At 54.2% G+C, this 27,622-nt stretch overlaps 10 protein-coding genes across 10 annotated transcripts in view; 4 read left to right on the forward strand and 6 right to left on the reverse strand.

Moving 5' to 3' along the window:
• The window catches only part of GUITHDRAFT_71458 (hypothetical protein), a gene marked incomplete at both ends in the record, with an annotated part of 2,116 nt that extends 356 nt beyond the window's left edge, over window positions 1-1,760 (reverse strand). The window contains 3 exons of the mRNA XM_005832170.1: window positions 116-178; window positions 227-357; window positions 401-1,760. Coding sequence (XP_005832227.1) covers window positions 116-178; window positions 227-357; window positions 401-1,760 — 1,554 coding nt within the window. The remainder of the gene's footprint in view (window positions 1-115; window positions 179-226; window positions 358-400) is intronic.
• A 947-nt stretch (window positions 1,761-2,707) lies between these two features.
• Window positions 2,708-3,968, reverse strand: GUITHDRAFT_157879 (hypothetical protein; the record flags this gene model as incomplete). The annotated part of the gene is made up of 7 exons (XM_005832171.1): window positions 2,708-2,809; window positions 2,858-2,914; window positions 3,054-3,128; window positions 3,181-3,306; window positions 3,365-3,535; window positions 3,594-3,643; window positions 3,689-3,968. 7 exons carry the CDS (start codon window positions 3,966-3,968, stop codon window positions 2,708-2,710), a joined length of 861 nt encoding a protein of 286 aa, XP_005832228.1.
• Window positions 3,969-5,744: 1,776 nt separating this feature from the next.
• GUITHDRAFT_139164 (hypothetical protein) lies at window positions 5,745-8,628 on the forward strand (the record flags this gene model as incomplete). The annotated part of the gene is made up of 15 exons (XM_005832172.1): window positions 5,745-5,773; window positions 6,104-6,200; window positions 6,318-6,383; window positions 6,431-6,628; window positions 6,665-6,716; window positions 6,751-6,865; window positions 6,916-6,986; window positions 7,183-7,256; window positions 7,300-7,494; window positions 7,539-7,655; window positions 7,909-8,016; window positions 8,233-8,271; window positions 8,325-8,369; window positions 8,420-8,505; window positions 8,556-8,628. 15 exons carry the CDS (start codon window positions 5,745-5,747, stop codon window positions 8,626-8,628), a joined length of 1,365 nt encoding a protein of 454 aa, XP_005832229.1.
• Window positions 8,629-9,401: 773 nt separating this feature from the next.
• On the reverse strand, window positions 9,402-10,796 carry GUITHDRAFT_108889 (hypothetical protein; the record flags this gene model as incomplete). The annotated part of the gene is made up of 1 exon (XM_005832173.1): window positions 9,402-10,796. The coding sequence occupies one exon, from the start codon at window positions 10,794-10,796 to the stop codon at window positions 9,402-9,404; it is 1,395 nt and encodes a 464-aa protein (XP_005832230.1).
• Window positions 10,797-12,248: 1,452 nt separating this feature from the next.
• Window positions 12,249-15,696, forward strand: GUITHDRAFT_139166 (hypothetical protein; the record flags this gene model as incomplete). The annotated part of the gene is made up of 19 exons (XM_005832174.1): window positions 12,249-12,282; window positions 12,327-12,515; window positions 12,561-12,597; window positions 12,644-12,844; window positions 12,893-12,961; window positions 13,025-13,496; window positions 13,538-13,581; window positions 13,625-13,745; window positions 13,823-13,881; window positions 13,937-14,016; window positions 14,057-14,108; window positions 14,328-14,406; window positions 14,567-14,650; window positions 14,698-14,744; window positions 14,924-14,972; window positions 15,014-15,101; window positions 15,145-15,385; window positions 15,432-15,489; window positions 15,604-15,696. 19 exons carry the CDS (start codon window positions 12,249-12,251, stop codon window positions 15,694-15,696), a joined length of 2,097 nt encoding a protein of 698 aa, XP_005832231.1.
• A 59-nt stretch (window positions 15,697-15,755) lies between these two features.
• GUITHDRAFT_108891 (hypothetical protein) lies at window positions 15,756-17,068 on the reverse strand (the record flags this gene model as incomplete). Its single annotated transcript, XM_005832175.1, has 8 exons — window positions 15,756-15,821; window positions 15,885-16,015; window positions 16,064-16,154; window positions 16,200-16,283; window positions 16,335-16,395; window positions 16,513-16,569; window positions 16,620-16,874; window positions 16,926-17,068. The coding sequence occupies 8 exons, from the start codon at window positions 17,066-17,068 to the stop codon at window positions 15,756-15,758; spliced, it is 888 nt and encodes a 295-aa protein (XP_005832232.1).
• A 1,491-nt stretch (window positions 17,069-18,559) lies between these two features.
• GUITHDRAFT_159701 (proteasome subunit alpha type 4) lies at window positions 18,560-19,765 on the forward strand. The gene is made up of 8 exons (XM_005832176.1): window positions 18,560-18,605; window positions 18,658-18,852; window positions 18,897-18,963; window positions 19,023-19,123; window positions 19,172-19,242; window positions 19,298-19,388; window positions 19,436-19,532; window positions 19,579-19,765. Exons 1-8 carry the CDS (start codon window positions 18,603-18,605, stop codon window positions 19,692-19,694), a joined length of 741 nt encoding a protein of 246 aa, XP_005832233.1. The 5' UTR covers window positions 18,560-18,602; the 3' UTR covers window positions 19,695-19,765.
• GUITHDRAFT_152780 (hypothetical protein) lies at window positions 19,739-22,507 on the reverse strand. The gene is made up of 19 exons (XM_005832177.1): window positions 22,457-22,507; window positions 21,925-21,970; window positions 21,835-21,883; window positions 21,737-21,774; window positions 21,647-21,685; window positions 21,462-21,536; window positions 21,346-21,414; window positions 21,162-21,290; window positions 21,045-21,111; window positions 20,916-20,998; window positions 20,790-20,864; window positions 20,654-20,732; window positions 20,564-20,607; window positions 20,464-20,520; window positions 20,332-20,418; window positions 20,097-20,213; window positions 20,012-20,053; window positions 19,907-19,962; window positions 19,739-19,861 (listed from the first exon to the last, which is right to left on the reverse strand). The coding sequence occupies exons 1-19, from the start codon at window positions 22,492-22,494 to the stop codon at window positions 19,834-19,836; spliced, it is 1,218 nt and encodes a 405-aa protein (XP_005832234.1). The 5' UTR covers window positions 22,495-22,507; the 3' UTR covers window positions 19,739-19,833.
• Window positions 22,508-23,360: 853 nt separating this feature from the next.
• Window positions 23,361-25,366, forward strand: GUITHDRAFT_108894 (hypothetical protein; the record flags this gene model as incomplete). Its single annotated transcript, XM_005832178.1, has 12 exons — window positions 23,361-23,435; window positions 23,568-23,627; window positions 23,671-23,731; window positions 23,863-23,972; window positions 24,074-24,097; window positions 24,141-24,200; window positions 24,253-24,291; window positions 24,502-24,545; window positions 24,618-24,678; window positions 24,832-24,894; window positions 25,026-25,157; window positions 25,214-25,366. The coding sequence occupies 12 exons, from the start codon at window positions 23,361-23,363 to the stop codon at window positions 25,364-25,366; spliced, it is 882 nt and encodes a 293-aa protein (XP_005832235.1).
• GUITHDRAFT_87175 (hypothetical protein) lies at window positions 25,270-27,535 on the reverse strand (the record flags this gene model as incomplete). The annotated part of the gene is made up of 12 exons (XM_005832179.1): window positions 25,270-25,474; window positions 25,571-25,642; window positions 25,685-25,750; window positions 25,802-25,869; window positions 26,032-26,140; window positions 26,217-26,761; window positions 26,806-26,902; window positions 26,945-27,001; window positions 27,050-27,124; window positions 27,167-27,226; window positions 27,271-27,342; window positions 27,486-27,535. Coding segments are annotated over 12 exons (1,304 nt in total), but the record flags the coding sequence as incomplete, so codon positions are not given.
• Window positions 27,536-27,622: the final 87 nt, after the last annotated feature.

A 27,622-nucleotide genomic window follows, 5' to 3' on the forward strand; every position in this document is an offset into this window, starting at 1 on the left:
TGAGAACAAAATCCCATTCATGAAGGCACCTGTAAACACCACACCGGAAAATAATCCGTTAAAATCTGTAGGGAGTAGGAAATCGAGGGGAGGGGGAGGAAGACAGGATAACAACCGATTCCTTCACGAGGAACATGCTGGCAAGGCAAGCCATCTGGATGAGAGTGAAGGAAGACAACTAGGGGGGAAACGTCAGAGAGCTCCCGTCACCCGAGCACGAACTCACCACTGTGCTGGGGATCAGCTTGTCCTTCCATAGGAACTTGTTGTCGTTCACCCTCTCAGAGATGAGCAGCTTCATTCGCTCCCACATGTCAACCCCGCCCAGCGAGGAGGCGCCGAGGTACATGAAGAGGCCTGCAGACGGTGAGAGGGCGACCATGGCGGAGGCCTTCGCTACCTGTCATGACGCACTTGGGGACTGTTGCCAGGGTAGGACGGAGGAAGAGGATGGAGAGAGCGATGAGGAGGTGGATAAGAAAGCCAGTGACCCTCTGCTCCAGCACTCCTTGCACGTTGGTCGTTCCGCTCTGGTAGACGGTGTTGGCCCGCACGTGCGCCAACGAACGGACGGTGGCAGCGACGAGCCAAGGGAACCCGATGACGGAGCAGCCTCCTGTGAGGAGAGCGATGATGAGCAGGTCGAGGTCGTAGCCGTGCCCCTTCTTTAGCTTGTGCTTGTCCGAGTTGACGAGCCTGACCGTGATGTTCTGATCCATAAAGAGCAGGATGGTCGCCATGAACGCGGGGACGGCGGACGCGAATCGGGCCCAGAGAGGAAGTTCCATCAAGTCGATGAGCCATGGACGTCCGCTGGTGGTGGAAAGAGCAGCAGGAACATCGAGGCCGCTCAAGCTGATACCGAAGTTGGACTTGAACTGCATGCCGATAAACCATGCAAGCGCAACGCCGATGGTGGGAGCGAAGTTGGAAATCGTGTCACGTAGAGACTTGTTGAAGAATTTGGTGGCGCGGAGCTTGGAGAGGGAGGTAGCAGTGAGGAAGGCGGAGGAGGCGAGGATCAAGCTCGAGCTTGCGATGTTGAATGCAGCGGGAGTCCGAGCGACGGCAAAGAGCTTCCAAGACTCCTTGACGGCCTCGAAGATGAAGATGAAGGAGATGAGAAGCGAGAAGATCTCGTCCGTGAACCGCGTGAGCCGGGCGACCACGTTTGAGAAGGAGAAGAAACTTCCCATGAGGAGGAACAAGCTACTCCACAACCCCGTCCAGGCGTAGAGGGGAAGGAAGGGAAGGCCCATGCTGAGCGAGAACTGATAGAGGACGGCAGTGAAGGCAAGGACAGGCCCCGTGCTCCCGATGATAGTCAGAGGCTGCCCAGAGAAAGCTGCGTAGACCATCCCGCAGATCCCCGTGCTCATCAGGTACTCGACGGTACCGATGTTTCCTCCTGTCATGCCGGACATGAGCCCTCCAAACGCCAAGGCAGGGGCGAGACACGCAAAGAAGAGGAAGGCGACGGTCGAGAGCGTCTGCAGCTTCAGCCCGTCCTTGATGTCGCTCCAGTACAACTTGGACCTCGAGCTCACGTCCTCCCGTAGCCCCTCCCCGAACCCTCTCACTAGAGGCGGAGGAGGAACGTGCGATGCCCGCAAAGCAGCAGCTCCCGATGCGGATTTTTCTCCTCGAGGAGGCCTCAAGATCAAGAGAGGATGCGAGAGCTGCGAGAGGATCGGAAGACTGATGCTGCCATCAATCAGCAGCACAACTGCGAGAAGACGGAGAGCGAACTTCGCCGCCATGCCTGATGAGATCTCAGTCAAACTCTCAGATCATCTTGTTAATACACAACTCTCCAACTCTCCGGCCTCTTTCTTCCCGCTTCTCAACTCGCTATCATTTCGCTAGCCACGAAATTCTCTGATTCCTCTACTCCAACGGCGATACTCCTCCACTTTCCCTCTCGCTCTCCTCTCTCCCTCTCTCTCCCTCCCTCTCCATCTCTCTCCCCCTCTCTCCATGTTTCATCTTCACAACCATCAAATTCAACCATTCGATCCATGCCCGAGTGCATCCCCCTCCCCTTGGATATGAATCTTTCTATTCCTCCACTTACCGTTTCCTCGCCCAACCCCTCTTCCAATCCTCTTCCCTCCTCTCTCCTTGACCCTTTCCGTCACTCTTTCCCTCTTTGCCCCCTTCTCCCTCTCTTATTCTGCTCTCAGCTCACTGAGTTTCTCCACTTCTCCTCCTCCTCCTCTCTTCATCGCTCCACAAACTTCCGTCCCCTCCCTGCATTTTTCATTTTCGCGTCACTTTTCTTATTATTTGTTTTAGTGCATTATTTCAAATAATATTTTCAAATTTTATTGTTTAAATTGAAAATACATGATAGCAGTTGAACTTGAAACCTTGTGTAAAAAGCGAAATATAAAAAAAGAACAATTTCGTTCCGACCCATCCGGGCCGCACGGGAGAGGCTCCCCGAAAGATCCGATCATGATCGGCGGCCCGGGACAACCGTGACGCCATGGCCGGACTCCGGCAAGTCACTGACCGTCGGACTTTTTAACTTAACTTCGAGTAAAGACTGGCTTCGGTGGAATCGGGCAGGTCCGGCCGCATGATTTTCAACTTTCGGGGGCAGGAGCCAGAGTTTGCTGTCAGCTTGTCTACCGGGAACGAACCGTATTGTAGCGTTTCAATCGGAACAAATCTCTCAGCTCAGTAAAGCAGTTCAACGGTTCATTCAGGCAGCAGAACTTTCCTCATCTTCTACCGGGAACGAACCGTATTGTTGGTTCCACTCTATGTAGTTAGAGATGTCCTTGTCAGAAACGCTGGCTCGGACCTGAAGAGAGAAATGATCAGCTGGACTAGTAAAAATACAAGGGGACACCTGTCTCAAAGCGTTCTTGAAATCTTGAATGTTGATCGGACGAACGCTTTGATTGAACTCGGGTCAGCTTTCTCCAGCTTAATCCACGGAAGTCAGATTACCTTTGAGCACTAATCCTCCGTATATCTGCAAGCCCTCGAATGGGACCCATCTGCAGACAGTGAGCTACATCGCATGCCACACCAAACGCCTTGACCGCAGCTTCGGTGCAGAGAGCCTTGACATCTGCTCCTGAATAGCCCTTGGTCAAGTTTGCAATTTCTTGGAGGTCCTGAAAGAAAAATTCTTCAAAGAGTGTTTGACCAAACAGCAATGGTGCACACCATTTCACAAAGGTCATGACTTTGATTCCTCATGAGATGTGTGACCAACTGTTGACGAGCTGCCGAGTCCGGGAGGGGGATGTACAGACGTTTCACCATCCTACGTCTTGCAGCCTCATCAAGTTCCTGCAGATTGAGGCGAAGCATCAGGTCGGACAACCGTTTCGCCTGAGAGTTGGTATACTTGTGGACGATTCGTGGCGCCAACGAGCAAGATCCTTTCCTCTTGAGAACAGGCAACGCCGTCCATTTGTACCAGAAACTCTGTCTTGACTCGTCTCGAAGCTTCGAAGTCTCCTTCTGATCGTTGTGACAGCAAGGAGTCGATTTCATCTATGAAGATCACCGAAGGAGCCTGTTGATATTCGAAAATGTATGTAAATCAATCGCAATTCAGCAAATTCAATGTTTACATTGACACGCGCAACAGCAAATAGGGCCCTAACCATTTTCTCTCCCTCCCCTGCAATTTGGGTCAAATAAAGATACTTTCGTGAAAGCTCATCACCTATCCATTTTGACATGAGTGAACTAGCAGAGATTGAGAAAAATGTTGCCCCTGACTCCGTAGCAATCGTCTTTCCAATCATGGTTTTCCCCGTTCCTGGAGGCCCAAACAGAAGCAACCCTTTGGGTGGCCCTCGCAGACCAGTAAAGATGTCTGGGCGAAGCATGGGCCAAACAACAATCTCCATCACACTTGCCTTAGCAAATTCGAGTCCAGCTATATCATCCCAACTTATTCCAGGACTCTGATCCAATATCTCACTCTCGATCATTTCGATCATTTTCGGTTCAATGTTTTTGAGTCGAGGATCCGTGGGCTCAGAATCTGCTCTTTGAGGGTTCGAGTCACGTTGTCTTGATTCTTGATTCATGCCCCCCTCGTCACCATCTTCTTTTTTCATCCAGGGTGGTACAAAGGCGTTGTTCAGGTTCGACCGTTTTCCGCCTAAAGTCTTTCTTTGACCTGCATTTGCTATATGCCAACCAGATGTATTTCCTCCTTGCATCTCGGAGCGATCATTCCTGTCAAACACTTTAATTGATCATCACAAGCAGTCTCCCTTGTTCACCTTTGCCCGTTTGCTTTGTCTAGCCTATACTTGTCAGATCCTGACATGAAATCGTTCGGTCTGTTCTGAGAATTTTCGTCTCGACCAGAGTTGGCAGTATGCTCTTCTTGTCTCCAACCTGCCACTGGACCCATGGCTCCATTGTTCCACCTTAAAGCAATAATGAGGGAAAATACAACCTATCTCATCAGCACGTCTCACCTGGAAGCAATGCTGTTCTCACATCTTCCTGAAACCTCGATTATTTTGCGCTTTCTCATCTCCTCCGATTGTTTCCACGGATTTGCTTCATTGTCCTGCAAAAGATTCTCCTTCATGTTGAGCCCCTGCGGTGGAGGAGCAATTTCCAACGAATTTCTTGCGGTCCCACCAACTATAGCGTTGAGTTCTTGGAAACGTCGGCAGGCTGCATGAGAGAAAGTAATCGAGTTGTCGATTTCCATTCTTTCAGCCTTCTTCATGCTCTTTTTCATCTCTTGAAATGCAGGCAGAGACCAAATCTCGTCGAAATCGAAGGAAAAGCTCTCCTGATCATGCTGCAACTGCGGGCCGCAAGCATGCACCACCTGCATCACATCATCGTCGGAGACGTAGGCTCTCATCGCCCTCTGGAGCCTCGACGAAACATCTTCTCTCACTGTAAACGAAGTATGCAGAAGGTCCTTGCAGTCCACTGTCCTGTCCAATTCCATCCAGAATGGATCTTCGAGCATCAGCGAGCACTTCTGAAGGTTCTTCACTTTCATGGCAGGGTTCAAAGAATCGGTCAACGACAGCATTGCATCTGCAAATAGCCGACTCTTCATCGTCTCTGGCCTTGCCTGCATGTTGGAGTGATACAGATCGTCTCCTGCTCCTCCTGCTCCTCCTGCTCCTCCTGCTCCTCCTGCTCCTCCTGCTCCTCAGTTGTCTTCAGAAAATTTCACCTTCCCGCCAAAAAACCATTCAAGGATTTCAGGTATTATTTTGAGTAAAAGAATTAGTTGACCCGGGCCTACCACGTGACCCGGCAAACTTGAAGTTTACTCACAGGCTGAGAGTCACAGCTGAGAGGCTGAGAGGGGGCTTTCCTAGCCCTCTCATGTCTGGATGCTTGGGTTTCACATCCTAGCATACAGTCTATCTCTCATGTGCTCCTCAATTCTGATTTTGTGTGGCATAAAACTCGGAGTCGGTCTTGAGCAAAAACTGTCTTGTCGATGTGATATCTGCGTGACTTTGGTATAGTACAAGTCTAACAAGGCTTGTGCTCCGTCAACTTGTCAGGGTCAAGTCACAAGTTGCCCAGCTCTCCGGGGGCAGAGTCCTCAAATGCGGTGGCAGAGGCTCAATGTGAGCACTGTCCGATCGGCACTGAGCAGTGCAACGGCGGTCACCGGGCGGCCGCGGGAGTCCTCGGGCCGGGCCCCGGCAAGTGTGAGGGAAATTTGAACTTGAGATGTAAAATTTCAAAAATTTGGAGGGAAAGCGAACCAAGGGAAGGCAGTCATGGAGGCGAAGGTGAAGATACTCGGGAGGTGAGTGGCATGCAGAGGATGAAAGATGCGAAGACAAGAAGCAGAGGATGAAGGAGTGAGGGAGAAGGGTACATGCGCTAGGATTGGAACTAACAGATCCTGTCTGCAAAGTTATCTCAATCCTTCCAGGCAATACACTGACAAAGTTTTTCTTCAGCAACCATGAGCTTTCGAATCTGACCGACAAGTCGATCCGTCGCACCCGTGAGACCATATCCTCGGAATGGCGGCGGAAGACACGGCAGCTCATCCGTATAGAAGAGAAGAAGTGAATCTCTGCTCCTCCGCTCCTTGCTGCTGAACCTGCTGAACCTGCTGAACCAACTTCAGGTTCGGTCGAGATCTCTCGGCGGATGAGCTCGAACATTTCATATCCGTGATTAAACAAGACAAGCTGCCCCGGCAAAAGCGAGTGCAGGCCTGCCAGGTACAATCTCTCCTTAGTCTGGTGCACCTGACATGTTGTGAATTGCGATTGGGATGAAAGGCACTGATGGAGGTTCTTGCTGCCTCCTTCCTTCCCTCCTTCCTGATGCTTTCCCAGGGCATCATCTTCCTCTTCGTCCGAGAGCCCATGATAGCATCTCATCTGATCTCCAACTTCTTCCTCGTAGTGCTGCTGTCCTGCCCGAGCCCCCTCTGATTCTAGCTTGCTAGGAGCTCGTGACGCAGGCTGAGGAGAGTACTCGAGTTCTCTCTCTGGATCTTCTCTTCAACTTGTCGCTGCGCTCCCAGGTGCTCGCTACGGATCGATATGCTGTCACCCGCATCCCGTCGGAGGAGCATTCGTACAGCATCCGCTACGACTACCTGGTCGACTCCATCAACTGCTCCCTGCGTGAGATTCTTCTCCGAGTGAGCTTAATGAGTTCTCTGCTGAGAGGCTGACAGCTACCAGATGGTCAACACCCTGTCGCATCTCAGAGAGACGAGAGGTGCGATGGTTGATCATGTGGCTTCCCCTGATTTCCCGGTAGAGAAAGTCTGGCAAGCCGCTACCACTTGCATGCTTGCTCTTGTCACCATCGAAGGCCATGTAGACGAGCAAGCAGTCTTGCTGGTAGACCTGCAGACTGCCTTTGACATCCTCAAGTGAGACGACGACCAGCATCTGCTCTGCTGATTCTTTCGAAGTTATGCAGGGCTAAAGGCAAGAAGCCGAGGGAGCCGCTTAGGCATGCAGCTCCTGGCCTTCGCTTTACAGCAGAAGACGGTATCTCAAGTCCGTGAATTTCTTCTCAACACAAACGTGATGCGGACCATTGCGCATCTTGTGCGAGAAACAACCATGCTTGAAGAGCAAGCTTGTCTCGTGCAGGTATGAGAGCCAACCCACTTCTCTCCGTGCTAAGCTGCTGACAACTAGATCTTCTGCTCGCTGCTCGCATGTCATGCTCGCTGCTCGCAAGTCGACTGGACGCATTCACGGATCAACGCTGGCACATGCGAGTCTCCCAGCAAGCTGTCATCCGACGAGCTGGAGGTGAGGAGCCTGTGTGCTTCAGTTCGGCTCACCGGGGGAGTAGATGTTGATCTCAGCCCTATGGACTTACAGAGGCAAGGTAGCTGAGGTCTGGGTGGAGCGAGTAGCCCCCAAGCTTCTTCCTCCTTCCCTAGACACACCCGATCGCCAACGGGCTGAGCGTGCGATGCGGGAGATGCTGGAGGACTGCCAGGCATTGAAGGAGGATGAGCGTCCGCCCGATAGTCTGATGCAGCAGGTGAGCTGAGCTGGTTCCCCAGCTAGTTGTTGAGGTGGCAGCAGACGCACGACGACACAGGGGACGAGACTGCTGCTGCCATGCAGGCCCTGGCACTTCACGTCATCTCTGACGACGAGTCGAGCGTCGACATTGCTATCGCCTGGCTGTTTCATCTTAACGTACTCGTACCTTCCTCCTCCTCCTCCTTCTCTCCTTTCTCCACGCCTTCCTTCAGCAGCTGACGAGTGTTTGAGCACAGCAGAAGAGTGAGGGCAGCGTGCTAGTACAAGCGATGGAAAGGGAGCTGCTCCGGCTTGGAACAAGAGCGCATGAGTGCTTCTTTACCGTGACCTCCCTTCTTGTGTAAGTATGGAAGTAGAGGAGGACGAGGACGAGCACGAGGACGAGAATTCCTCTAACTCCACTTGTCAGGCACGAAGCTCGTCAGCTCGCAGTCCTCGACAGCTCCGCATGGCAGCAGGCGCAAGCTCGTCAGCTGCATGTCGATGGATGGCTGCCAAGGATGAGAAGCTGACGGAGGTTCGCAGGTCCTGCGGGAGCGTCTTGAGCTGCTCCTGGGAGTTGTGGAGGAACCGCGGACTGACTTGCTCGTGCGAGTGACGCGCTTGCTCCTCTCAGTCCTCCTGGCGGCCCCGGGGCAGACATCTCCCTCCTCGTCGACCTCAGCATTCCTCGCGGGGGAGATGGTGGGGATGATGAAGTAGCGACTGCTCGCTGCTCTGACTTGTCCTGCAGAAGCCGAACCTGGATGTCCTCTCCATGTCTCCTCTCGCCGTGAGCGCCGGCAGGGTCCTGACTGCCTCCTGGCCTTGACAAGCAGCTGGCAGGTCATGCACTACTTGCTGGATACCATCCCCTCGGATGAAGCTGAGGTGATGCCCTGCTCTAGAGCTCCCTTCCCCTCAGCTGCTCTCCCGTGCAGCTCCGACGAGCTCTGCTGCTGCTGCTGCTGGAGGCGTTTGACGGAGACCCTGAAGAGTTCGAAGAGGAAGTCTCGCCTCTTCCCATGTGAGAGCCTTCTCGGCCGCCTGCCCCGTGGGTCTGACCCGCCGGCTCAGGTTCCTCCATGCCCTCCAGGGCGACGCAGACGAGTGGGTGATAGAGCTCGTGACAAGGAGGATGGAGCTATGAGTGCATTGCAGCACATCTATTCATTCTATTCATGCTTCGCCTCTTCTGAAAGAATCATCACAATCCCTCTTGCCAATTCCACATTTCTACTTTCGTGGTAGTCATCTTAGGTATGAAGTTTTCATTCAGATGCCTGCTGCTTGTTAGTTGGCTTATCCACTGTTTCCATTCTTCTGATTGTTACAACCAAACGTATCTCACACCGTCCCATGGCCATTCCATCACCTTGTCGCTGATGTCTCGACCTGTGCTGAATCACCAGCCTCCTGCTGATGTTGAGCTGGACAATTCTTCAGGATTACCAGACCCGTGAAGAAACAGCAGAACCTGGTTCGTTCCTCCCATGAACTCCTTTGCCATCCTCTTGAAGATATTTTATCTGCATGAGTCGTCCCTCTGTCTCGATTGATGAGAGCAATACATCAGGTTTGTTGAAGCCTCCGAATGATCGTCGTCCCGGTCATTATCGAATCAGAGCTCTTCGGTCTCAAGCAAGTGACAACGTCCCTCGTGCTTGCTGTGCATGCGAAGCTCCAACATGTAACACCGCGCTTTTATCGAGAGTTCTAGAGTCCCTGGGAAAGCGTTCAAATAGAACCTGAACTAAATGCAATGTGGCTTACTGAATATCTGACATGAACCTTTCAAGGTCGAACATTTGATAGAGAGTATGTGTGACGTCAAATTTTACTTTTTCTTGAGGAAATCCTACAAGAATGGATATGACTCGGGAGAAATTCTTTAGGACATCAATCTAAGGCGTCTGTTGCCTTTTACATGTGCAAGTTGAGAATAGAAACAGCGATGGCCATCACAAAGCTTCCAGCTGCGTACGTCAGCTGCACTCCAGCTGAGAAGGTTTCATGGCTCTCTTCTCCGCCTCCACAAGCTGCCTCCAACGCTTCCATCGGAGTCATGCCAATCACGACGCCAGCGGTTGGCTTCCCGGTCACTGTGAAACTTCTTCCAGTAGACAAGACCGAGTCGTCCTTTATGTCTATCTCTGTGATCTTGGACTGATCAGGGTCGAGCAAGTACATCTTATGGTAGCCCAATACAAGCTGATACTTGCTCGTAGACGTGAAAGGCTCCACCACCTTGAGCGAAGCCAGCTCTTTCCAGCTGGAGCTCACGTCGTACAGCTTCACCTCACCGCTCGTGTAGAACGCGACGAATACTTTGCCGCTCACCATTTCGAATCCATAAGAGACAGGAATGACACCTGCTGGGACCGCCATGACGTCATTGACTGTGTAACTCTTGTCGCCCCCTCTCCAGCGGACAAAGCTTCTAGAGCCGTCTTTGTTGTAGACTCCTACAAGAACAGCCTGGTTATCATGACCGACGAAGGTGCCGATGGATCCTCCAGCTTCATGATACTTTACATTGAAAGACTCGATCGCGTCGTTGCTGTATTTTACCGCCAGGAAGTAGCTGTTTTGGAGGTTGATGCCCCCTCGTCCATTTCCGCAGCCGATCGCGTGCCATCCTCCCATTCCCATCGCATGACCATGATAGCCCGGACAGTCTCTGGGAGTGTTCCATGCGACGTCAACGTTTCCGGACGCTGTCTTCTTCACTGCCTTGAATTGACTGGAAAGCGAGTCGCACGACGTGTGAGGTGTCGCACAGGCGCTGCTGTTGAACGCTGGGTTGGGTAGAGAGACGAGGAAGACATCTTGCGCCAAAGGCACAGCAATGCCATGCTGAGGAGCCATCCAGGTGGAGTCAAACTCGATCCTGCTGTCCAAGGTCTTCTTGGTGGTGTCAGCTAGCATCGAGAGTCTGTCGTCAATGGCGACAGCTCGAGACCTAACAGTCGGCTCGTTCTGGGGAGCTGACGTTCCATCGAAGAAGATGACCATACGGTTGTAACCACCAGAGAAGTGCGTGGGAAGTTTGCAGTCTGTACACTTCCCCTCAATACTGAACTTGGTCGGGTCGGACTTGCTGACGTCCGCATGGTCTCCATGTGACTCGAGCGAGAGACCTGAATGGACGAGGAAGAACTCGTGGAGGGCCCTGAAGTTAACGACGACACTCTTATAGTCAGATGTTGGATAGATAGCTGCAGGGGTGGTCCCGATCCCGTCTATCTCTTTCTCCACTTTTCCGTCGTCGAGGTCGAGGACTCGTACCATGGAGCTTCCCGTATCGGTGAAGACCATGCGTCCAGACGTACAAGAGCCATGTTCTTCATCATTAGCACCATGGCATTCTTGGGGCAAGCATGCCAGAGCAGCAAGGAGGACCAGAGGTAGGAGGGGGAGGGCGCTCAAGTGCATGGGCATGCTCCTGTGCGATTCTCGTCCGTCTCGTCGAGAATTTATTCCCTAAAACCTCTGCAAAATGCACCCCCAGCTCTCATGGTGTATAACCCCATAAAAGACGGTCAAAGACAGGGGTGGTGGAGCGAAGGGTGGAACAGCAATTGTCGTCCTACCCCCCTCCGAGCCCTCAAAAAGGGGGGTGGTGACCAAGCTTGAAAAAATGTTTCCGCCCGCAAACCTTGGAGCTTGCTGAGGTAGGACCGGTGTAGAAGATGTTTTTAGAGGGGGGGGCAGGGGGTAGGGGGTAGGGGTGGAGAACATAGATATAGAATAATGTTTCCCCCGGAAGAATAATTGCCCCTACTACCTGAAGAAAGACGCTACTGAGCTGCCGGGTTAAGTTCATCACAACTTGCCGTGACGTCCGAACGTCCGACTAGTAGGTGGAGGAGAGGACTCCAGACACGGTTGCCGCTCTCAAGCGAGCGGCAACCGTGGCACTTCTCATACCGGACGCCCGGGCCTTGCCGCGGGCCCAGTGGCCCAGACGGTGGACGCCTACGGTAGCTCACAGTGGGAATAGGATGACGATACCAGACAGCATGGTACTGATCTGATTTGTGATCCACCGTCCTGCATGTTGTTTCCAAGTTTGAAACTCATTCCATGGTATTTTCCAATGCTCAATTATAAACTTAAACATTGATAAGCCTAGGCTGAGGTACCCCGCTCGAAAATCGGATAAAAAGCGAGCATTGAGAAAATACCATGGAAAGTTAGTCCTCCCCAGGCTCTCTCGCCGTGACAAACATACCGACGAGTCGTTACAACTTGAACGGCGTCACTCAGTCCTGATGTAGTAGCAGCCTGGCAGTACTACGGTAACTACGTGACCATCCAGCGATGGTCACTCGGAGTCACTGTCACCCGAGTCCTATCTCATCTTGGACCGGCGTTGCCAAGTTGTTCAAGTTCAATCGGATGGGGCAGACAGCACTACATCCGATTCTTGATTGTCAATGTCTCTTAGCTTACTGCGGCGGCTTGGCTTGCGGTCGCCGCGGCTGAGGCCGGGCCAGCCGCGTGATGGGAGGGCTCGGCCCGCCGACAGGCCGGGCCCCCGGCCCAGTCACGGGCCGTCGGTAACTGGGGCCTGTACAGTGGGGCCTGTAAGTGAAATCCTGTACGAGCGGGGATGTGGGTCCAACAGGGGATGCGAATGGACCGGGAGTGGAGCAGAGGAATGGGAGGGAGGAAGGGAGGATGATGATGATGGAGGGAGCGGGAGGAAGGGAGGAGGAGGAGGGGCAGGCGAGAGGTGCCGCATCGAAGATTCTGCTATGGCCAGGCATGTCCAAGGAGGTTGCAGACGTCGCTCTGACGAGTATGGCTCTCCCTCCTCCTCTGTGCTCCTGATATGCATGTTAGCTCCGCTCTATGCTGGGGGCCTGTCGGTTTGCAGCCTCGCGATGCTCATGGCGGCAGGATCGCGACAAGATATCTGGAGCATCCTCAACAACGTCAAGCTACGCGGAAGCAGCTCAGAGACCATGAATGCTCTCTCGCAGGCCATTCGACGACTCATGACTGTCCCGTGCCTGAGAGTTGGAGCATCCGGTAGAGGAGGAGAGAGGATGTGACGCGAGTGATTCTCGTCTGAAGGTCTCTTGCTCATGGTGCTCGGCGAGCTTCGCTTCAGGTGTGATCGTCGTCCTTAGCGGAGGAGCAGCTGACCTTGACGATAGGCGGGCGATCCGGCGCCTGGAGATCCCTCTCTGCAGAGGGGCTTGGAACTCCTTCCTCGCATGCTTCTGTCCAGGCCCGCTGACAACCATGATCCAAGCCCTCGCTGCCTACTCCTACACGCGCTTGAGCGCCTCCAACCAGCAGATGGCCAGATGGGCGGTGGGGGTGCATGCTGTGGGGTCTATGGCCGCGTGGGTCAGGTTGGTTGGAGGAAGAGACCCGGCTCGGAGCGTCTGATCTCTGTCAAGGTCTCTGCGAAAGATCTACTCGGTCCGCAACTCGATGTCTGTCCTCCCCCGGGACGTGGAGACCGGCAGGTTCACCGCCCGTCTTCACTGGTAACGCGCGGGGGGGCCGGTGCTTCCCTGACAGGATGGCAGGGACCTCAAGTCGATCCCGGAGACGGTTGAGTTCATCGAGATCTACTTCTCGTCCGAGACCACCTGCCCGGAGACAGACAACAGGAGGATCGACACCGTCCTCAAGTCCTTCAGCCCGGCCAAGCGCAAGGCTGCGGACTGCATCAACATAGAGCAATGGGACCACTCGTACAAGCGGCTGGTGGTGGACAGGAGCTGCAGGGAGAAGAACTCAGAAGACTTGTCGGTGACTGTCAAGGGCCTGCGACCAGGCTTGTCCTACTCGATGTTTGTGGTGGGAGTGAGCAAGGGAGGAGTTCGGGGCAACCAGTCCAAGGTTGACGAGGCAGAGAGGGAAGCTGACGAGCTGACGGGTTTGCAGATCTTCTCCTTCACTACCAGCGGAGGCATCTTGGGCTCTCAGGCGCTTCGGTTCGCGCTCGCAGCTGTGACGTGCAAATGCGCGAGGGAGAAAACCATGATCGACGCCCAGGTGAGCGCCTGACGCCCCGAGGAAACACTGACTGCTCCCAGGCAAAGCTCCGAACGCTGATGAACTCTGATCCGAGCGGGGAGAGGTGAAGCAGCTCGCGATGTTGGTCGTGACTGAGAGGAGAGCAGGTCTCTGAGAAGCAGCCTGAGGTTCGAGATGTGCATGGAGCAGCTGGAGCAGGGACCCATCTTCCACTCGTCCTACCGCGATGGTGATTCCTCGTTGCGGTCTGTCTGGGAGGATCCTCTGGTCAGCTCAGAGAGGGCAACTAAGGTGCTCCCTTCCTCGCTCGTCGTTCTTCCCCGTTCACTCCCCACCTCATGCAGGCATGGGAGCACCTTGTGTCCGCCGCGATCGCCATGGTCGACGACTTGAGGATCGTGTGGTGAGTCAGTGGAGGAGGGAGGAAGGGGAGGGGCTGAAGCTGCACGTGCGAGAAGGTGGGGGAATGAAAAGGAGGAGGAGGAAGCACCTTTCTTCGTCGCATGCAACTCAACCATCGCCGTCATCTGCATCTCAGGTGTGACAAGCGAGTTCGACTTGCGCTAAGAGACTTTCAGATCAGTGGAGGAACGATGAAATGACGCTGAAGCCCAACAACGTTGTCGAGAGGTATGTTGTTGTGAAAGGCGATGATGGTGATAATAAGGATGAGGGTAAGTAATGGTGATGACGACGATGTTGCTGATGCTGCTGCTGCTGCTGTCTTCGTCGTAATGACGATGACGATGACGATTATTCTGCTATAGCGTGATGACGATAGCGTGGGATCGATGTTGGATGATTATCTTGAATCGTAGAGGAGATTGTAGTCCCTCACATCTTGAGCAGGGTTGGATTCGGACGCATGCAACGTGAAGCGTCAGAGCTTCTGATAGATGTCTGCTCCAAGCTACACAACTCACCCCAGGTCCCTACAGAATGCAGACGAGCAAAGGAGGACGGGATGGGGAAGAGACAGAGGGGACGGGGAGGAGAGCAGGAGAGGGGGATGGAGAGGGGCAAGGAGGAAAGGAGGGGAGGGAGAGGAGCAGGGAGGAGGGGAGGGAGGAGCTTAAAGTCTGAAGCAGGTCTGGAGGTTCATCCTCCACCGTGAGCTGCTTGTCACTGGTTTCGGTCTTGCCGGAGCTGCTGCCCACCTGTGGAGCGCCCAGGTAAGGCATGCGCGACTTGCTCCTCCTCCTCTCACTCGCGACTACAGGAACTGAAGATACTCTCTTGGCCTGTGGTATGCAAGACGTTCTACAGGTTGCTGGCTCCCTTGCCCTTGTTCCCCTTCTCCTTGCCCTACTCTCCCCCCCCCACCCCCTTCCCCGCCTCCTCCCCCCTCCTACTCCTCCTCCTCCTCCTCCTCCTCATTTTCTGGCTCTATCCTTTCCTCTTCTTCGTCTCCTCTCCCTCTCCTTGTCCTCCTCATACGTTTCCAGTGTCGCGCTGGCCCCTCCATTCCCAGGAGACACAGCTCTTGCCAGCAAGGTGACACGATGCCGCCGGTTCCCTTCCTCATGCTCCAGCAGGTTCGGGCCAGTCAAGACTCCGCATTCGAGAACGTCTTCTTCCCTGGCGATCCCGTCCGATATCTCCCCGCTTACCCCCTCACTTACCGTAGTGCCTTCCCCTCTCCCTCCTCTCCCTCACCCTCCTCCAGGACTCTTCTCGCGCGTTGGCCCCTGGTTTCGCTGCTTGCTCGGCTCCTCCATCAGGGTTCTCATCCTACCCGCCATGCTCGTCTCAAAGTTGCTGCTGCAGTCCAGCCCTCGTCTCCCTGACGACCTGATTAGGCTACTCGGTGCTCGCTACCACTGCGTCTACAGCCCCCCGAGCGTCTCCTACGAGCATGTCGGGAAGACCTTCCTCCTCCAGCCCCAGCAGCCGACGGCAACGCAAGAGTGAGTTGGTCGCAACTATGGCGGCTGCTAACGCCCAGCATGGCAGAGGTCAGCCAGAACACGTCCTCGTGCACGAGGAGCGACAGCCATGGAACATCTCCAAGGTGAAATGCTATGTGCGAGCTCCGTGCCCTGTCTCTTCTCCCTCAGCTCACTTCCTCTCTTCCTGAAGCTTCCCCCCCCCTTCCTCTGTCCTTCTCTTCTGATGGCCTTGCCAGTACTTGCGGAAGCAGCGGCAGGAGGACTTGCGGCTCCACTCTCTCGACCTCTACCACGACAAACTCATACGGCTACACAGCATGACAGTCTGACATCTTTCAACGTAATTTCACCTACATGACCCATACGGCCCTCCCTCCTCTCTCCCTCCTCATGCCCGAGCTGCGATGTTCGCCTCCCTCTGCTCCTCCAGCTGCATGTTTCGCCGTTCGATCTCCTGGCGATGAGGTCAGCCTGATGGAGGAGCGGAGCAAGGAGGAAGAGGAGGAAGAGGAGCGACCTCCTGGTTGCGACGGAAGTCTTCCTCCGCTGCTTGAGATTGTTTCTGCATCTCCCTCGCGTGCATCCTCAACTCCCGCGCCTCCTGCAAGACTTTCGCCTCCCTCGCCCGTCGCTCAACCTGCCGCTTGGCTGCATCGCCACGTCACTAGGGAGGATAAGAGGGAGGGAGGGAGGGACCGAGCTCAGCCTCCCGGTTCTTGATGTTCTCCTCACGTCGCTGCTGCAGCGTCTGCTCGAGTTGGATCTTCAGCATCCTTTCGTGCTCCTCCTGCGTCTCCATATCAGTCGTGCCCCTCCCTCGCAACTCCCTCACCTTCTCCATCTGCTTCAACTTCTCGCGTTCCACCTGCCGCCTCTCTCGCGCCTCTCGGATCAGGATTCTGTCCCGTTCGGCCAGCTACGACGTCACAAGCATCAGAGCAGCCGCAAGGAAGGGAGCAGGAGCGACCATGAACGACTCCTCCTTCTCTCGCGCTTCGTCTTCGATCCTTCGGATGTTCTGCTGGCGCCTTTCGTTGAGCGCGTTGAGGCGCTGCAGGGTGATTTGTTCCTGCTGACTCGGTCAAGCCTCGCGCCTGTCTCAGTTCCTCCTTGCCTGCAAGGCTTTAGTCTGCATCTCGTACGACCACGAGTCTTGTCGCTTCTTGATGTTCGCCTCGCGCCTCTTCTCCAGCTCCATGAATCTGCAGCACCCTCAGCAGCTGCTCGTCTAGCAAGTTGAGCCTCAACTTACTTGTCGTACTTCTCTTGCCGCCGCCATCCCTCCATCTCCTCCTGTTTCTCAATCTCACGCTCAGCATCTCTCCGCTCTCTCGCAGTTCGAATGAAGGCGATGAGCGCATCATCACGCTGCCGCTGCTCCTCTTGTTGTTGTATCCATGTCTTGTCGATCTTTGCGATGTTTTCGCTTCTTCTCCTTTCGAGATCTTCCGACCTGGCCTTTGCCTCAGCCTCGGCCTCCTCTCGGCGCCTCCTTTCTTCTTCCCGCCTGAAGGCACAAAGAGGTGACGGGCGAGCGTACGTGCTTCAAAGTCCTCACTTGCGAATGTTCGCCTCTCGTCTTGCAGCTAGCATTTCTCTTCGATGCGCCTCCTGCACAACGATCAGAGCCTTCGCGCTCGGGTACCAGGGCCTTGCCTGCTTCTCCCTCTCAGGATCGATGTCACCGACCCGCGACGCCATGGCTGCAGCGGAGAGTCAGACAGCAACAAGAAACAAGGAGAAGACGGAGCAACTGAAGAGGGAGGGGGTCAAGAGGAAGTGTGCAAGAAGGCGGGAGATGGGATGGTTCGCCAGGGGGCTATTTCAGTGAGGGAAGGCACAGAATGAGCAAGGGAAGACATTGACTGTGATGAGTAGTTGAGGGATGAGTGATGTATGTGTGGATGAAACGAGTTCAGACAAGGTAAGGGAGGGAGGGAAGGGAGGGAGGGAGGGAGGGAGGGAAGGGAGGGAGGGAGGGAAGGGAGGGAAGGGAGGGAAGGGAGGGAGGGAGGGAAGGGAGGGAAGGGAAGGAAGGGAGGGGAGGGAGGGAAGGGAGGGAAGGGAGGGAAGGGAGGGACGGAGGGACGGAGAGACGGAGGGACGGAGGGACGGAGGGAGGATGAGCGACATTGTAGTTCGCTTCAACTGATTTGAGTGAGTGGAGTGGATTGAAAAAAACAATTCTGCGATAGTACCAAATTATTGAAGTAGGGTATCAAATATTTGATTCAAATTTGGTATCACACAAATAATATTTCAAAATATTCACAATTTTCCTTAATGATATATAATTGAGTAAAATATCTTGACTGAATCGTTCCCACATGTTTTCTGGCGTCGGGTAGTTGGAACGGGGATGAGGGGATCCGAAGTTTAAGCACCGGTAGTTTTCAATATGAAATGTGGGGGTGATGGATGTAGAGACGAACTAGAACAGTAGGGGTGGTCATGAGGGTATCACTCATGGATCTAGAGGGGTGGGGGTAATTTTACAATTCAGAATTTAAAATTGGTTGACACCTGTCCTGCGAGCATGGCGAAGACCAAGGGAGGGAGAAGTGAGGAGGGGAAGAGGAGCGACGAAGAGATCAGAAGAATGAAAGAGGAAGAAGAATAACAATGAGAAATAAGAGTGGACCACTAGAAGATGCGTAGCAGGTGATGCTGTGAGCTGCAGGCATGAAAGTACTCTTGGTGGAAAATTATTTTCCTCTGAATACTTTTAAAAGTCGAAGGGAGCATGATCATACGTTTAACCAGAGCAAAAGGCACTTCATGAGGAGGAAATATATTGAGGAAGTAACAGGATCGTCTGAACCCCAACAGAGCATCGAAACTGAGAAAGATCCATCGCAATACCAGAGGAGAGATTGTGTCCAACTATTTCGAGAATTGGATGGAAAGTGTATGATTCAGAGATGTAGATGTCATCTCTTTGAACGAGAAGCAGCATAGCTAGCATGATATTTCACATAGTCAAGCAGGTTCCACATACTGAAGGTGTGTTGCTCTACAAGGACATCATGGCATCTTCATATGCTTGTTGATTGGTGACTGCAAGAAATTGTAGAGGTTAGGTGGTATTGAGATGATGGCAATAAGGAGACGAGCAGTTGTTCAGGAGGGAACATGTCATTGAAACAAACGTGGATATCATATTCTCAAAGCTGATTATTCTTCAAATCCAACAGCACTCTCATATTTGACCGCTGTCTCCGAGCTCTTCTCCAGCATGGTACCCTGCAATTCATTGTCGCAGACCGTTTGCCGTTGATTTCGACCTGTAGGCTAGACGATATGACTCAAGAACGACGACCTTCTCCCCCGAGGGTCGTCTCTATCAAGTTGAGTACGCTATGGAAGCTATCTCGCACGCCGGAATCTGCGTCGGAATACTTGCCAAGGACGGTATTGTTCTCGCAGTTGAGAAGAAGATCACTTCAAAGCTACTTGAGAATATTTCCAGTGAAAAGATGTACAAGGTACTTGCTGCGGTTTCCGTCCCCGATTCATGTTGTCCCCGTAGGTTGACGACCATCTGGCGTGTGCTGTAGCTGGTATCACGGCTGATGCTAACATTCTCATCAATTATGGTAGTTGTGCTCTCCTTGTGAAATGCAAACGATTCATGCTTTTCCTTCTTCGTGTACAGCTCGTCTAGCAGCTCAGCGCTATTCGCTGACTTATCAAGAACCAATTCCTGTAGAACAATTGATTATTAATTTATGTGATCGAAAGCAAGGATACACGCAGGTAAACATGTTGTGTATGAGATGCGTTCTCTTGATGGGCTTTGTGCAGTTTGGAGGGCTAAGACCTTTTGGGGTTTCGTTCTTGTGGGCTGGTTGGGATAAAAACTACGGTTTTCAACTGTGCGTTTGTTTTGATTTGTGAACATGAACTCTGGTGTACTGATGTATTGTTCAGTTACCAAAGCGATCCTAGTGGGAACTATGGTGGATGGAAGGCAACTGCCATTGGTGCTAACAATCAGGCTGCGCAGTCGATCTTGAAGCAGGTGAAAAAGTCAGAAACAGCGAATTGTGTACTGACGAAGATGTTTAGGAATACAAGAATGACATGGAGCTTACTGAGGCCGTCAAGCTTGCCATCAAGGTTCTCAACAAGAGCATGGATTCCACCTCCCTCACCTCCGAGAAACGTACGTGACTCATGCTTCGATGTTTCTCGTTGCTGACCTTCCGCAGTCGAAATTGCCACAGTTTCCATGGTCGAAGGCTCTTTGCAGTACAAGATTTTGGATGGCGCGACTGTCGATGCTGCATTGAAGGAGTTGGACTTGCAGCCAACCGAGACTTCGTAGACGGGAGGGATCGAAATGACAGATGTGGGAGGAATGGACCAAATATTTTGTTAAGAAACTCTTTCGAACTCAATCATTTCGTTCACTGGATCGTACATATCAGGCTAGCTCAGCACAAAGTTTGTCTGCATGACGCTTTTTACTTCTTGAAGTGGTTAGCAAGGCGCCTGTTCTGCTTGTCACGCTTCTTTTCAAATCATCATTGAACTCACTTGCAAGCCTCGACAACGTTCTCGCGCTGTCCGAAGGCGCTGATGCGGACGAACCCCTGAAGTAGCCGGTCAGCCACTGTCTCAGTACAATGCCATCAGGTCTACCTGACCGGCGGGCCCGAAGCCAAAGCCCGGAGTTGTGACAACCTGAAGGACGTCAGCATCTCGTGGCGCTAAGACTGATTGGGACCTGGCACTTGGTGAGAATCTCCTCGAAAGCATCCCACGAGTCTCTTCCGGGGAAGTGCGCGAAGATGTAAGGAGCGTTGTCGCCTCCATAGTACTTGATGCCGCAGGAGTCGAGGGTCTGCCGACAGTCAGCACTACACCAAGCGTGTGCACTCGCTTAGCTATACTGCCTCCTCCCCTGACCCCTCCCTTCCTCCCGTTTCCACATCCCCTTCCAGTTCGTCCTCCCTGTCTACCTCGCGGACGAGCTTGGCGTTCTCCAGGTAGTACTTGACGATGTCCATGACCTGGTTGATGTTGTCGAGGGCCGCGATGCCTCCTTGCTGCGGGATGCGAGTGAGGCAACGGAAGCTGATCAGTCGACCGACCTGAGCGACACTGCTGGCGCCGTTGAACAAGGTGCTCATGATGCGACCAAGGTCGTTCTGAGATGAGATGAGACACGCGTTGGATCAGGCTCGGCATTACCTTGACTGGTGTGCCATCCGCAAACTTCAACTCCGCTGGGCAAACTGAAACCGACGGGTGAGTTGGCAGACAGTAGGGACTGCAGGTCACCGATCCATCCCAGACGAACGCCAGTGAAACCCGCAAGCTTGGAGAAGGAAGTGGTCTCAATCGCAACCTCCTTCGCTCCCTGTCCACAACACGAAAACTCAGAACAGCCTGCTCACTGCCGTCTCTGCTATCTCACTTCGATCTCGTAGATCGACTTGGGGCACGCAGGGTCGGTGATGAAGGAGGAGTAGGCGGAATCGAAGATGATAACCTGAACGCCATGCGTCATGAGCGTCACAGCCCTCACCTCACACGTTAGCACCTTTCCGTGCTCCTTGGCGAAGTTGACCAGGCTCTCAAGCTGGGGCTTGGTCGCGCAAGCGCCAGTGGGGTTGTTGGGGTTGCCTTGCAGCTCTTATGAGTGGAAGGACAGGAGGGAGCAGGGGACTACAGAAGTAGATGATGTCGCTGTCCTTGGCGAGCGAGATGTCGGGGAAGAACCCGTTGTCTGGTGTGCACTAGCCTCGTGTCAACAGGCTCGAAGAGGCGGGCCCAGGTTCAGTCTCACCGGCATGTAGGTGAGACCCGCGTACTGCTTCGTCTCAGGGTTGTTGAGTCCAGAGCGTCCCATGATGACGCTCGAGTCAACGTAGACGGGGTAGGCAGGATCCTGCACGGCGACAGTCGCCTTGGTGCCTAAGAGAGCAAGTGAGCCTGCATGCTGGAGTGAGAAGATAGATGGGGTTCGTACCGAAGAGAAGCTGGAGGCGGCCGATGTCGCACTTGCTGCCATCGCTGACGAAGACTTCGTCCGGCTTGATCTGATCACTTGCATTAGAGACCCCGTAAGGTCAAGGGGGACAGCAACCATTCCGTTGTACAAGACACTCGCGATCTTCTCCTTCAAAGTGCTCTCGCACTTGGGATCATAACCCTCATAGCCCTACACAGAGTCTCAGGAACGGATTCCAGGTTTCATGGTCATTCGCAGCCAAAATAGGAGTAAGGAGGAGGATGAGGGGGAGGGGGGGGGGGTGATGCTGGTAAGCGAACCTCCTGGGAACCCAAGCCCTTGGAATAGGAAGCCATGGCCTGCAAGAGAGCCTCAGAGCTTGTCAAGGCGCAAGTTTGCATCATGCTCACATCAGAGACAGCGGCAGGAAGAGGATGAGTGGTATCGCCTACGAGGTATGAGTCATTCAGTTGATAAGGCGACCCCCCGGGGAGCAACGCAGCTCTACCGATGCCGAGGGAGATCAAGGAAGCGTTGGGGTTGGCAGCCAAATAATCCTGCGGAGACGTCAGGTGAGGGAGGGAGAGGGACTAGCGACCTTCTTCTTCTGGTTGATGACTGGGAAAAGATAACCAGCGGTGAGCCTGCCAACTCACGTCACCCCCCCCGCCTCAGCTTTCTTCATCCTCGTGACCCTCAGCCACCTCATCCGCCTCTGCCTCACACCCTACAAACAAGCAGACGAGCGCTCACAGCAGCTCGATCATGTCTGATACGCTTCCTCGTACCCCTCCCTAGCACCATATCGGATCACGAAGTACTTGGGCGGCTGTGCTAATGAACATCCTTCTGCACTCTCGAGAATCGAATTTGTTTGCTCGCTTCTCATACAATTTTGATCAACTGATGTACTAGAATTTTCGACCTTCACACTATCAGCAGTTTCATGGTTCCACGTTTCTCCCCTCATTTGAAACCAGCATACCTTTCTCCGTCTCTTGGCTGAAACTCTCTCCTCATTCCATCTTGTAGCCTCTTCTCTCAACTGCTCTCTGCTCCTCTCTGCTAATGGAGGTGACCTGTCCCTCTCCTCCTCCTTCTCCTCCTCCTCCTCCTCCTCCTTCACTCACTTTGCGAAGTTTTCATTGCGAGGCGTCTTGAGCGGCATTGCGGGATCTGACACTCGCGAAGGAGGGGTGGGGCTAAGGAATGGAGGGGTGCGGTACACGGTTGTAAACAAACAGGTAGGTAGGGTAGTACTATTTGCTTATGATTCATGACCCGGTCCTGAAGAATAACCCGGTGTTCTACAACAAGAACAGTCTGAAGAGGGGTGGGGTAGCTTGTATCATCTTCGAACGGGTGGTAATCATTCTTTCCACGGGTTCAAGTGATTGGGGGTAGGTGGGGGTAGTGAAAAGACCCAGGACTAGGGGTGGTGTGTTCACCTAAACAACCTTGCAGGGCCTCACAGCACCTACCCCATCTCCTACTACCCTACCCACTATGTCACACTACCCCACCCCTTTTCGATAAGCCCATTGCCTTGTGCAGAGAGAAGAATTCAGGGAGCGAAGTACCCCCACCCCCTCGAGAACATGACCATCCAATAAAACCACCCCATCCCTTAGCATCACTACCCCTACATGTGAGTGATAATTGCCAGGTGGGGGTAAGATTTTTTTTCTTTGCACGCGACATTTCGGCTACTTGCTCGAAATTTGAAATGTTAACATAAATTTATATTCTAGAATCTTGAATATTGAATTTTTGTCAGATAAATTTAATTGGACTATCCAAACTTACCTTCTTGCCACCCCACCCCCCTGTGATACTGACTACCCCACCCTCATACACGGGATGCACAACCAGTAAAATCAATCAAGGCATAGACTAAACCAAATCCAGGAACAAGGACCCCTTCTTTTATGACCCCTACCCCCTTTTCTTCCTGTATTCTCCTCATGGCATCTTGGGAGAAGAACGGAAACTAAGTACCCCTACCCCCCTCACTCTCACAAGACACTCGCCACCATGCCGGTCAAGTTTCGCAAGATGTTCGGACTGGGCAACGACTTCATCGTCATCGATGCTCGTCAAGACAGCAAGGTGCGACGAAGAAGAAATGAGGGAGAGAGGGGAAGGATGGGCGGAGAGGGAAGAGGGAGAACGAGGAGGGGGAGAAGGAGGAGAGGGGGAGTGAGAGGAAGAGTAGTGATTGGGAGCTGACCTTCTCCTTAGCTTTCTGCTGCTGCTGAGCCTCGTAGAGCCACCGCGTTGACGGACAGGAAGACAGGGATCGTAAGAGCTCGTTCCTCCTCCTCTTGTCGCTCACCCTCCTCAGGGCTGCGACCAGCTTATCATCCTGGAGGCTTGCGAGGATGCCATGTGCCGCATGAGGATCAGTGAGTCTCTCCGCTCCTCCTGCCTCCTCCTGCCTCCTCCTGCCTCCTCCTGCCTCCTCCTGGCGGAAACTAGGTGGAGGAAGATCTGTGCTAACGAGAGGGAGGGGGTTGTGTGTGTGACTTGCTGCCAGTCAACGCCGACGGCTCGGAGGTTGGAGCTTGCGGCAACGCCACCAGGTGCATCGGCGGCCTTCTCTTCCAAGAGAAACCAGACGCACCGGAGGCGACCATCCGCACCAAGGTCAAGCTGCCTCCCTCCCCCCCCCCCTCCCTTCTTTTCCTACTGCTTCTCCCTCACCATTTCTCCTGCCATGGTGGATGAGCTGACGGGGTTGGGGTCAGGCTGGTCTGCTGCGATGCTTCAAGGTTGCCCGCCTGTGCGTCATGAGGAGAAACTGACGTAGTGCAGTGTGAAGACCCCGACATGATCACGGTGGACATGGGGGAGCCGGGCTTGAAGTGGGAGCAGGTAGCCGCTTACTCCTGCTGTTCCGACCAGCTGATGGTCTCCTTCTGGCAAGGTCCCTGTGAGCAAGGAGGTGGACACTCTTCACTGCAAGGTACCTCCTCCTCCCCTGCTCCTCCTCCTCCTCTGCTCCTCCTCCTCATGCTCCTTTTCTCCCCCTCCTTCCTTTCCGCATCGTATTCACATCGAGTCCTCTCTCTCTCTCTCTCTCTCTCTCTCTCTCTCTCTCTCTCTCTCTTTGCTATCGCCTTCTCTCCAGCTCTTCCTCTCGTCTCGCAACCTGACGTCAAGCTTCTGTCGACAGGAGGCGTGTGAGGGTCCAGGGCTCACGGACTGCGCATGCTGCAGGTGAAGAGAAGAGAGGAAGAGCAGGAGAAGACTGAGATAGTGAGTTGCTGTACCTGCCTCACTTCCTTGCAGCATGGGTAACCCACACGCCACGTTCTTCGTGGATGACTGCGAGAAAGTTCCGCTTCAGGAGGTAAAACCTATATTCTCCGCTTGCCTCTCCCTCTCCCTCCCCCTTCCTCCCTTCTCCTCTCCTCTCCTCTCCTCTCCTCTCCTCTCCTCTCCTCTCCTCTCCTCTCCTCTCCTCTCCTCTCCTCTCCTCTCCTTGTTTTGAATTTCATGTCAGATTGGTCATGATCTCGAGCATCACGCCTTCTTTCCGGAGCGATGCAACGTGTCTGTTGTCACGGTTGGTTCCCCACCAGCAAACAACTTCCTCGAATAACCTCCATGGGACTCCTTACAATGATCCCCTCCTCTCCCCTCGCCTCATCTCTCCTCTCCCCTCGTATTTCTCTACTGATCTCATTCGTGAGGCAGGTAAGCAAAGACAAGAAGAGCATCCGCATGCGCGTGTGGGAGCGAGGAACCGGCATCACCCTCGCATGCGGCACTGGCGCCTGTGCCACTGCCGTGAACGCAATTCGCCGAGGATACGTGGGCAAGGCTGAGGTGCGAGGAGGAGGAGGAGGAGGAGGAGGAGGAGGAGCTGAGCGATGGATTGGCAGAACTACACGACGGAGGTGAAGATGGACGGAGGTTCGCTTGTCATCACGTATGCTCCTCCTGGTAGCGGCGGCGAGAAGGAAGGTCACGTGCTCATGACGGGTCGCTTCGACACGGCCTTCACTGGGGAGATCCCCGACTCTCTGTGGGGATAAGGAGGAAGGGGAAGAGCGGAAGGGGGGCTAGTTTCCTCAAGCTTTATCAGCACCGACAATTTGAGTCAAGTGAATCTACTTGGCAATGACGCCCGCGGGCAGATCAACCTGAAACATGATGCGCTTCAACCCTCCCCTCCTCTTCCTCCTCCTCCTCCCTCCTCCTCCTCTCCCCCCCTCCCCCTCCTCGTCTCGTCCTATCACCTCGTTCTTCCAGATGTCCTCGACCACCTGGCGCTTGCGGATGACATGCACCTTGTTGTCGACGATCATGACCTGGCGAGATGGTCAGGAGAAGAGACGAGACCAGTCGTCGACCTCAGGAGCCTCAGGGAACGAGTTGTAATTCTTGGTGCTCATGCTCGAGCAGTAGGCGCCCGAAGCCTTGCAGCGTGTCAAGGAAGGAGGAGGAGGAGGAGGAGCGGGTGGTTTTACCTCGATGACAACGACGTCACCCGGCACGGCCTCACAGAGCATGCGCTCCGACAAGGTTTCGGGTTCACCTGCGAGCAGAAGGAGTGACAAGAAGCCAAATGAGGAAGAGAAACAGAAAAAGGCAAAAGAAGGTGGCAAGAGGGGGAGGGGGGGGGGGGGGGGGAGGGGGGAGGACGAGGACGAGGACGAGGTTGGGGGGGGAGGGTTTGGATTAGGGAAGGAGGAGAGACCAGGGGCAGGCGTCATGAGGTCTCCAGACTCGCAGCAGTGACCGCAAACGACGTAGGACTTCCTCTTGGAGGCCCTCGAAGCATCGCGAGGGACAACAACGATGGGATGCTACCGCAGCATGTCAGTCTCCTGCTCGCCTCCTCTCCTATGCTCTCCCTCCATCTTTGGCTGAACCATCCCTCACCTGTGCTCCATACAAGCTCGGGCGGAGCACGTCTGTCATGCCGGCATCGAGCTTGATGAAGGTGTGCCCCTCGTCGGTGCCGGTCTGGACGATGTCGTGGACAGAGGCGACGAGGCAGGCGCTGTTAGCCGACAGGAAGGTGCCAGGCTCGATCTCGAGGTGCAGCTTACGGCCAAACTTGCTGCTGAACTGCTCGAACTCGTCCTTTACCACCGCGCAGTCCGTCTGCAAGTTGGTTCCTTTGTCTGTGCGCATGCGCGCCACCTTGTAGCCTCCGCCAAGGTTGAGGACGGTCACCTCGGGGAACTTCTCGCACAGGGCGATGGACATGCCGGTGCATCTCCTCCACACCGCTGGGTCTGAGCCCGACCCGATGTGCGTGTGCACGCGAACGACTTTGCAGCCGGCAGCCTTCACCATCTCGCTGCACTTGTCCGCGTACTCGTGCCAGATGCCGAAGGAGGAAGACGGTCCTCCCACGTTCGTCTTGCTCGTTCCTCCTGAGCCGACCCCAGGGTTGAAGCGAAGCCCGAGCTCTTTCCCTGCTCCAGCACTCAAACTCGTTCCCCTGCTCCCCAGCGCTCCTGACCTGGGCACTTGGCGCAGAACTTCTCGACCTGGAGGAGGGAGCAGCAGTTGATCTTGACGCCCTGCTCCACCAGCTTCTCGAACCCTTCGCCCAGTTCCTGCCAGCTGTCAGAGGCACGCAAGCTTCATGCTCAAGGCACTTGGGAGGAGAGCGAGCAGTGGGCTGGAGGAACTCCCGCCGCCATGGCACGCTGGACCTGCACACAGCCAGGCATGAGGAGGGAGGGGAGTTGATCTCCTCAGACCTCAAAGATGGAGGAGCAGTCGAAGTGAAGCCCCATGGAGTGGAAGAGCTTCAGGATGGCAGCGTTGGGTGCGGCCTGGGAGAGGATGAGAGAGGCAGGGGAACAGAGTCGAATGACCTTCATAGCGTATCGCACAGTCAAGCCGTAGGCGTTGGGAAAGGCGAGGGCTGCCTCCGCCTGTTCCTCTCATTACTCGATTCCTCGCAACCCTGAGGCTCCACCTGCTTCTTGAGGGTCGCCAGGTCGTAGGCATAGCAGGGAGTGCCGATGGTGTCTGCGATCTCAAACGCCACCTAGAGGAGCATGTGAGAGAGAGCGAAACAAACGCGAGAAGAAACAGAGAGGAGAGGAGGGAGGAGTCAACATGCCGTTGAGGAGGAGAGGAGGAGAGGAGGAGAGGGGAGGATCAGCCTCCGAGGGGTTCAAGGACTCCCACCTCAGGAGTCAAGAAATTTGAGCGTGTTCGATATCTGGACGTGGACATCTGGCAAGCTCATATCAAAAGGCATGGGAGAGGATTTGCAGGCCCATCAATGCCTTGCAAAGTGAACACATAAGCTTGAACCTTGAAAC

Source organism: Guillardia theta (assembly GCF_000315625.1).
Source record: "Guillardia theta CCMP2712 unplaced genomic scaffold GUITHscaffold_36, whole genome shotgun sequence".
Lineage (NCBI taxonomy): Eukaryota > Cryptophyceae > Pyrenomonadales > Geminigeraceae > Guillardia > Guillardia theta.